We start from the raw sequence: 10,337 nt of genomic DNA on the forward strand, positions 1-10,337 counted from the left end.
ATCAAAAGTGATAGTGAACTCATTTGATAATGTTACAAACTATTTCTATTTCAAATAAATGATGTTCTTTTGAACTTCCAATTGATCAAAGAATCCTGAAAAAAATGTATCATGGTTTCCACAAAAAAAAAAAAAAAATTATATATATTTATATTTTTTTTCTTGGGCAGCAAATCATTATTTTTGGGCAGCAAAAATATATTTAAAGCATTGTAATAATATTTCAACAATATTTCTCATAATAATATGTAATAATATTTCACAATATTCCGTTTTACTGCATTTTTGATTAAAAAAAAAAAATGCAGCTTTGGAGAGCAAAAGAGATTTCTTTCAAAACATAAAAACATCTTTCGACCGCAAACTTTTGAATGTGTAAATATGTAATATGTATATCATTATTTCTTAATTTATATGATATATTTTAAACATTATATATAAAAAAACTCATTAAGAAAAAGATTTTTGCACTGCAGGATTCTTTATCTGAAAGGGAGTTCAAAAGCCAAATTGTAGCCACATACTCTGCAGATGTGTCACACACACACACACACACACACACACACACACACACACACACACACACACACACACACACACACACACACACACACACACACACACACACACACACACACACACACACACACACACACACATGTAGAAACGCTTTACTTTTTCCACAGGCTAAATTTTAAGTTCATGAATGAGTGCTTCCTCTTTTTTGTCTTGCCACAAAGAGAGAAGAATAATTACATGTCGCCGCAATGCAAAAGTCTTTGCAGGCCTCACTGGAAATTGCACAGAAATAGTAGGAAACAGGACTTACCAGTGAGCCATACTTGTAGATGTACATGATCTCGATGCCTGGGGGGAGAAAAGAGAGAGAAAGACTGATTCTGCAATCACCACCATACCCTTGCAATTATCCTTTGGGACAACTTAATTCGCCCGAGAACAAAGTAAAGCATTACACATGTACAGAGAGCGCTGGAGTCATTGATAATGACAGTGTCAGAAATAGCAGGGGCCACAAATGAAAATCACTGCAGGATTGGTTATTCTCAGGGAACGATCAACTCTGAGCACGCCTGTGTTTGTTGTCTTTGCGTTAAATGCATGCGTGTTCGTAGTTCAATGACTTTACTGAGTATAAATGACATTTTGCAGGGAACATGGCGTTTTTGAAGTGACCTTAACACTAAATGAGCCTTTTCATTGACACCTGGAGATATACTATGTCATTTCTATTGAAACTTGTATTCAAATATATTTGTAATTACACATTTGTAAAGAGGAAGCAATTTAGAACATTAAAAATATATTAACTTTAATTGTAATATAGAATAACAGACTCATTACAATTATAATCAAGTACTTAACATGTGCTTGAGTATGTTAGTCAACACATTAAAATAGGTGTACTTCTTTAAAGCAGGACAAAAGATTATTAAACACTGATTTAAAATGTGTTTAAACAAAAACTTTTCTTTGAACGTTTTTATAAATGTCACTTTTTAAAAGTGTACTTAAGTGTGTTAAGAATAAAAGGCATGACAGTGTACCCTCTTTAAGAGCACTTAACTGGTGTTTTATTTCATTGATATTACATTACCTGCTAGTAACAATTAAAAATAATACTTTAAAGATTTGAAGTACACTACAAGTGCACATTCAATACAATTAAGCACACTTTTTCACTAGGATGCTCAGGGTGTTGTGGGTATTACAACGCAAGCTACATAATCAGATTACTTTTTTCAAGCAACTAGTAAGTAACATTACTTTTAAATTTACAACAAAATATCGGAGTTTTCAAATAAATAATGAAAGTTCCCCATGTATTGACTGACAGCTCCCCTGTCCTCATGTTGAGAGAAATCATGAGTAAGTTCAGAGGCGTTGTGTGCGCTGTATAAACGTGACTCACTTGCACAAAAAAAGATTCAGTATTCCTCAAAATGAATAAAAATTGTGAAATGTAAACCCAGAATATTATGCAAACCTGTCTTAAATATCTTAAATAACACAAATATCTTGTATTTAATCTCACTTTATTAACCAATGTCTTTGCTGCTGACCTTCAATTCAATTCAACCATACGAATAAGCAAAAATGACTTTAGATAAACATCATATTTAGATTTTCTTTTTTATTGCTGAAGTAAGAGTGTTTAACTTTCTTCTCCTGTGTCATATTCTTTTGTGATTCAATATGGCAGCACAGCTGAAAGGTTTGTTCACATACATATTTCCTTCAGCTTGAGGCTTATTCATCTCACTTTTGGTGTGAAAAGGCCTTTACATGTGACAGAAATCGCAACGCAACGCATTCATTTCCATACAAACTAAGTAACGCAATTAGTTACTTTTTTAGGGAGTAGCACAATGGGCCACACCCGTTGCAATGCGGCGCCAGGTGCGACGCAAGTGTTTTTTGCTAGTTTCAGCTCAACACAGTTATCATTTTCATGTCCAGTGCCACGTTGTTTAAATAGCAGATGCACTCGCGCCCATCTGTTCTGAAAACATGGTGTGTGTGCGTTAGTAATATGCACCTATAGGCGGATGCACAATGCACGTACATTCTGCTTGTTACACACACAGGGACGCAGCAGCACACACACATTTTTAAATATAGATTTAAAAAAGATTCTGTCTTTCCGCTCGCAAATTCCACCATGTAAATAGCGAATCCGCCATGGCGTGAGCACAACTGGCTTTTAAAGGGAATGGGAGATGAGACTCTGATTGGTTTATTGCATGTTACGCCCAAAACACACCCATGACTCATTAAGAGACTAGGGACAACTCTTTTAGACCGTGTGCCTGGCACACCAACAATTTTTTCCGTCGTTAAACTAGCAAAAGTGGATTCCACGCCCCAATATGTTACTCATTACACATAACTTTCCCCAACAATGGTTGTGGATAGTTGCCACGCTAAAATCCCTCACTCTTGAATGAGCAACATGATGCTTGACCTAGTACACATGATTATTAAACGTGTGTGTGTGTGTGTGTGTGTGTGTGTGTGTTTGTACCATAAGGATCCGCGTCCACCAGAGCAAAAACTGGGATGTGTAGTGCGTCCCACAGTTTCCTCACCATCAATCTGCTGTTGACATCAGGCACTCCTTTACCCTGATGAACACACAAGACCAAACATTGAGGCCTTGAAAACGAAACACTAGCATTGATCTAACGAAGACGCTTACAGTTATGATGATGCAGGGCGAAAGTCTGGTACAAAAATCATCGTCCAGTAGTCTCTGGAAAGTTGCATCTTTCTCCACTATCAGAATGAATTTTGCAGATGATACAATGTCTTATATGCTGCTGAGGAATGTAATGTAATTTGGCTCTGTTTTCTAAAAGGGATAGTTTACCCAAAAATGAAAATCATTTACCCTGCTGAACACAAAAGAAGATATTTTGAAAAATGTCAGTAACCAAACAGTTGATGTCAATGGGGCCCATCAATTGTTTGGTTACTGACATTTTGCAAAATATCTTCTTTTGTGCTCAGCAGAAGAAAGAAATGTATACAGGTTTGGAACAACTTGAGGGTGAGTAAATGATGACTGAATTTTCATTTTGGGGTGAGTTATCCTGATTTAAAATTAGCCTCCATTGTGCCAAAAATCCCACATTACCATGCAGCACAACCATAAGGAACTCCAGAGGTCAGAAAGGATCTCCAAAATGACTTATGCTTTAATTCTGCATTTTATTTTATTTAATTACCATTTGACTCTGGTGTTTATCTGATAACAGTATAGGCCAGGAGTTTTGTAGTGGGTGGTGGGAGAAAAACTGATTTTTCTTATTCAGACAGGAATAAAATTACTAGCCCCTGTAAATCACAACCCCCCCTAAGATATAAGATATATATATATATATATATATATATATATATATATATATATATATATATATATATGACAACAAAAAATTGTAAAGTTAAATTTTTAGGCTGATTCATTTTTTAACAGCGCTCGTCAATGTCAAAATGATCGAGATGGCCAATCAAATCAAAGAAGGCAGGTCTAACTGTCACTGTCACAACACAACGAGAACTTGTGGAAAGATGTAAGTAGATGCAAGTCTTAGAAAACTGTTTTATGATGGAAATGTTCAGCTACCGACAGTAATAGAATATCTAGTGATGCAAACTACTCAACTTTTTATGAAATTTCTCCATTTTGAATTGAAAAAATGCGATCATGATTCATGGAATTCATAAATGAATGTGACGACGAGGCAAAAAAACTAGGGCTGTCAAAAGATTAATCGCGATTAATCGCATCCAAAATAAAAGTTTGTGTTTACATAATATATGTGTGTGTACTCTGTTAATTATTATTTATATATAAATACACACACATTCATGTATATATTTAAGAAATATTTGCATGTATATACTGTATGTACATTTATATAATCTATAATATATATAAATATAAATGTTTTATATATATATATATATATTAAAAAAAAAATCCTTAAATATATACATGCTTGTGTGTGTATTTATATATAAATAATACTTAACAGAGTACACACACATATATTATGTAAACACAAATTTTTATTTTGGATGCGATTAATCGCGATTAATCTTTTGACAGCCCTAAAAAAACAATTCACATTTTTTACATATTAGACATATTAGACAAGTAAGAGTGAATATGTGCACATTATGAAATAAAATATTTGCAAATAGTTAAAATTGATTACTTCATTAGCCTACTACAAATAGACCTAGAATTTATTTTACCATTCTTATTTATTTATTCCCTTAAATCCATTTTAATCCTTTAATTATTCAGTTTGTTTGTTATTATTATTATTATTTATAATAATATAAATTATACCGGCAGACACCCCCCAATCACAAAGTGAAACGCCGCCTATAAGTTGTTAAGTTTAGCCATTGGGTAGGAATATGGATGTAGAATGAGGTCATGCAGAATAAGGCATTAACATGTACTTTATAAGTATTAATAAACTGCCATATCCTAATAATATGCATGATAATAAAGCAACTAGTTAATATTGAGAATTGGACCCTAAACTAAAGTGTTACCCAAATTGTATTTAGTCATTGAAATAAAGCTAAATTAAAATAGCAATATTAAACATTACATTAAAAAAATATATATAATTAAATATAAAAATTTACAAAATAAGAAAAGTTGCATCTAACTGAAATTAGGTTTAAGTTATACTAAAATGACTAAAACTCTATGACTATTGTCTTCTGTAGAGTTGCTTATAGATTAATTGAACTAATTTCATAATGGACGAATGTTGCACCATCGACACTGGAATAATGACTATTGTCTTTTTTCAAAGTTGCTTTACAGCAGAATTTGAATTTGTCCCATGAAAGTTTGATTCTGTTATTTTCCTTTTTATTATTGTGAAGCTATTTTGAAACCATCTGTATTGTGTAAAGCACTATATAAATAAGTGTGACTTGACCTGACAAGGGCTTAGGGTGGCGTTCCTTTTACATGGTTTACATAAACAGGAAGGATACTTCTGATCCCGTTAACATTGGAAGACACAGGGACAGCCTAGTGAGAAAAAAAGAAAACAGTTCAAATCATTTCACAGCAAAAATAGTCGTGTATGGAAAAAAACAAAGTCATAACTTCAAAGAGACTAAATGATTCAGAATGGTTTGTCAGACCAGTGGTCAAGTGGAACAGCATTTGAGTTACACTGATGTGAATGTTTGACAGATACAGTCTAAAAATGTTGCCAGTCGAATTACAGATGAACGGCTTTGGGCAGAAGGCGATTATATAAATCATGCTCTGGCATACAGTGCGCATTAAGTGAGCTTTACAGAAGGGTTGGCAGGCGATCTGGACTCACTGTGGAGCTGGAACTGCAGTCCACCTTTGCGCCATCTTCCTCCAAATAACAAAGATCACCTGAGAGGAAGCCTTTGGATGTTGCGAGCTGCGAGGAGTATTAAAAGAAACGATTTACAATCTCTTTAGTGCATATGCAACCTATGCAAATGAGGCTACATGACACTGACTTTATTCGTTTTGCCTTTGTGTGAGTGTGTAAAAGTCTCAGAAATGCTAATATTAGACTTTAGAGCGCTATGTACATACAACATGCAGACTTCTACGGGGAACCTTGAGCAAGCACGAAATGTCATCCACGATGAAATCCAAGGTCTTCTGTGACCCAAACAGCTGTAGATCATTATAGTATAAGTCCCTGACGAATAGAAGAGAAAACATTTCAGCGCACAGGTGCACTTGACAAATCACGTCATAAAAAATCAAAGGTTCCACCTGCTCCCTATATCAGATGATTTATGATGCTGTTCGCTGATTTATAATCACATCATCACTTATATCCACAGGTGGTTTGAATGAAACGGTCTGCAAAAGCTGACAAAAATGTTAAATATTTAGACGTGAAACAGGTCATATCTAAAAGGCACTGGAGAAAACTTGCCAAAATGTAGACCTGCAGTATTACATGCTGTACTCCATCTAAAACTATTTTAAACACCATTTACTTTTATCATTTTTATGCATGCAAGCCTGGAACATTTTTTTTTTTTTTTACTTCTTTTTAGTCTCAACACAATACCATGTAAATGATCTTGTGAAGGTGAAACGTTTTAACCACATTTGAACCTATAAAGTTTGTGGACATGTTTTTATACACCGATCAGGCATAGCATTATGACCACCTTCCTAATATTGTGCTGGTCACCCTTTTGCTGCCGAAACAGCCCTGACCCGTCGAGGCATGGACTCCACTAGACCCTTGAAGGTGTGCTGCAGTATCAGGCACCAAGATGTTAGCAGCAGGTCCTTTATGTCCTGTAAGTTGCGAGGTGGAGCCTCATGGATCAGACTTGTTTGTTCATCCCACAGATGCTCGATTGGATTGAGATCTGGGGAATTTGGAGGCCAAGTCAACACCTCAAACTTGTTTTTGTGCTCCTCAAACTATTCCTGAACCATTTTTGCTTTGTGTCAGGAGCATTATCTGCTGAAGGAGCCACAGCCACCAGGGAATACCGTTTCCATTAAAGGGTGTACATGGTCTGCAACAATGTTTAGGTAGGTGGTGTGTGTCAAAGTAACATCCACTTGAGCCACGTTTCCACCGAAATTACCCGGAACAATTTGTACCAGGAACTATTTTTACAGGAACTTTTTTCCCCCCAGACCTGCTACTGTCTGCATTTCCACTGCGGTCTAAAAGGTACCGTGAAGATTAGGCAAATTAGTCCGGTGATGTAGTCCAGTTCTGATGCTCACGTGCCACTGTTGGCACTTTCTGTGGTGGACAGGGGTCAGCATTGGCACCCTGACTGGTCTGCGGCTATGCCGCCCCATACACAACAAACTGTGATGCTCTGTGTATTCTGACACCTTTCTATCAGAACCAGTATTAACTTCTTGAGCAATTTGAGCTCCAGTAGCTCGTCTGTCTGATTGGACCACACGGGCCAGCCTTCGCTCCCCACGTGCATCAATGAGCCTCGGCCGCCCATGACCCTGTCGCCGGTTCTCCACTGGTCCTTCACTGGAGCACTTTTGATAGACACTGTCCACTGCAGACCGGGAACAGCCCACAAGAGCTGCAGTTTTGGAGATGCTCTGACCCAGTCATCTAGCATCACAATTTGGCCCTTGTCAAACTCACTCAAATCCTTACGCTTGCCCATTTTTCCTGCTTCTAACACATCAACTTTGAGGACAAAATGTTCACTTATATCCCACCCACTAACAGGTGCCGTGATGAAGAGATGATCAGTGTTATTCACTTCACCTGTCATAATGTTATGCCTGATCGGTGTATATGTCCTAATCATTTGTAAACAATATGCATTAATTGCTTCAATGAGCTCATTGTTTCTGCCTTAAATTAATACATTGTTTAAATTAATACATAGTTAGCTAACTGTGTGATATGTATATGCACATTTCTGAAATACATAACTTGGACACAGTCTCCTCTGATAACAGATCACTCTCAAATGTAATGTAGACTCATGCAAAGCTGCTTTGAAATGATATGTATTGTGAAAAGCGCTATACAAATAAATGTGAATTGTGCAGTGTGTTGACATGACTATCACTTACCTTTTAGTAGCATAGGAGTCACTTTGTACAAGTTTGTAAATAACAGACAAGACCTTCAGAAACAGGGCTGTAAAACAAGGGCATTCAAACAGAAACATATCTGACAAGATTTGTTCAAATATCATTTTACATCTTTTGCCTGTGCAAAACTCACCACCTCTCTCAATTCTATGTGCGGGTGCTTGCCAGGGTGCTGCTACAGTACATGGTTTCTCAGATGTTGCTATGCAGTTGCAAGGATGTTGTGGGTTGTTATTTACTAGCCCAAGTCAAGAGAGCTTCTATATTCTTTTCTCTATACACTCACCTAAAGGATTATTAGGAACACATACTAATGCTGTGTTTGACCCCCTTTCGCCTTCAGAACTGCCTTAATTCTACGTGGCATTGATTCAACAAGGTGCTGAAAGCATTCTTTAGAAATGTTGGCCCATATTGATAGGATAGCATCTTACAGTTGATGGAGATTTGTGGGATGCACATCCAGGGCACGAAGCTCCCGTTCCACCACATCCCAAAGATGCTCTATTGGGTTGAGATCTGGTGACTGTGGGGGCCATTTTAGTACAGTGAACTCATTGTCATGATCAAGAAACCAATTTGAAATGATTCGAGCTTTGTGACATGGTGCATTATCCTGCTGGAAGTAGCCATCAGAGGATGGGGACATGGTGGTCATAAAGGGATGGACATGGTCAGAAACAATGCTCAGGTAGTCCGTGGCATTTAAACGATGCCCAATTGGCACTAAGGGGCCTAAAGTGTGCCAAGAAAACATCCCCCACACCATTACACCACCACCACCAGCCTGCACAGTGGTAACAAGGCATGATGGATCCATGTTCTCATTCTGTTTACGCCAAATTCTGACTCTACCATCTGAATGTCTCAACAGAAATCGAGACTCATCAGACCAGGCAACATTTTTCCAGTCTTCAACTGTCCAATTTTGGTGAGCTCGTGCAAATTGTAGCCTCTTTTTCCTATTTGTAGTGGCGATGAGTGGTACCCGGTGGGGTCTTCTGCTGTTGTAGCCCATCCGCCTCAAGGTTGTGTGTGTTGTGGCTTCACAAATGCTTTGCTGCACACCTCGGTTGTAACGAGTGGTTATTTCAGTCAAAGTTGCTCTTCTATCAGCTTGAATCAGTCGGCCCATTCTCCTCTGACCTCTAGCATCAACAAGGCATTTTCGCCCACAGGACTGCCGCATACTGGATGTTTTTCCCTTTTCACACCATTCTTTGTAAACCCTAGAAATGGTTGTGTGTGATCCCAGTAACTGAGCAGATTGTGAAATACTCAGACCGGCCCGTCTGGCACCAACAACCATGCCACGCTCAAAATTGCTTAAATCACCTTTCTTTCCCATTCTGACATTCAGTTTGGAGTTCAGGAGATTGTCTTGACCAGGACCACACCCCTAAATGCATTGAAGCAACTGCCATGTGATTGGTTGATTAGATAATTGCATTAATGAGAAATTGAACAGGTGTTCCTAATAATCCTTTATATGGCTTGGTTCTAGGGCTGCAACGACGCGTCGGCGGCACAATAATGGCAGCTTCTGCTCCCGGGCATAGTGAAAATGATAATTTATCATATAAAGCCAGACCGCGACATTCAAAAGTGTGGGAGTACTTTAAACAGAAGCCGAATAAAACTGTGCTTTGTTCGCTCTGTAACACCGGTTTCACACTGCGCGCGGTGGTAGATCAGAAGCTGTGTGTGTGTGGAGAGCGGGAGCTTTCACACTGCCAGTCAGTGTTGCCAAGTCCGCGTTTTTTCCGTGGAATTGGGCTACTTCTACACTGTTGCCGCGGGCTGTGTCTCAAGTCCGCGGGTTGAAGCGATCCCAATTATGTGATATTTATCCCCGGGAATGAGAATTTTAGCAGACAGCCCTGCAAAAAAAACACATATTTAACCCCCCGAACGCGATGTTTACCGGAGAACCACCCCGAAACGCGATTGGGCTTGTTTTGGGCTAGTTTTGAGTAACGAATGGGTGGGTTTTGTTGTGTAAACCTGGCAACCCTGCTGCCAGTGTTCGCCTCGCGCAGCTGAACCGTGGCGCGTGTATTGCAACAGACGGTCACATTTTCCGGTGTTCTTCTCCAACCCCATCTCCATCTCGTGCTTTTATTTATTATGGGCTGCATATATCTGCTGTAAATGCGACCTGGTTCCCCTCTGTCCCAAACATGCT

General features: G+C 38.2%; 1 protein-coding gene across 1 annotated transcript in view; it reads right to left on the reverse strand.

Moving 5' to 3' along the window:
* The window catches only part of spo11 (SPO11 initiator of meiotic double stranded breaks), a gene marked incomplete at its 5' end in the record, with an annotated part of 29,526 nt that overhangs the window by 12,368 nt on the left and 6,821 nt on the right, over window positions 1-10,337 (reverse strand). The window contains 7 exons of the mRNA XM_079801846.1: window positions 830-867; window positions 3,044-3,143; window positions 3,218-3,327; window positions 5,545-5,581; window positions 5,886-5,972; window positions 6,134-6,242; window positions 8,132-8,198. Of these exons, the coding sequence (XP_079657972.1) occupies window positions 830-867; window positions 3,044-3,143; window positions 3,218-3,327; window positions 5,545-5,581; window positions 5,886-5,972; window positions 6,134-6,242; window positions 8,132-8,198 (548 nt within the window). The remainder of the gene's footprint in view (window positions 1-829; window positions 868-3,043; window positions 3,144-3,217; window positions 3,328-5,544; window positions 5,582-5,885; window positions 5,973-6,133; window positions 6,243-8,131; window positions 8,199-10,337) is intronic.

The sequence above is a fragment of the Gobio gobio genome (assembly GCF_949357685.1).
Source record: "Gobio gobio genome assembly, chromosome: 21".
NCBI lineage: Eukaryota > Metazoa > Chordata > Actinopteri > Cypriniformes > Gobionidae > Gobio > Gobio gobio.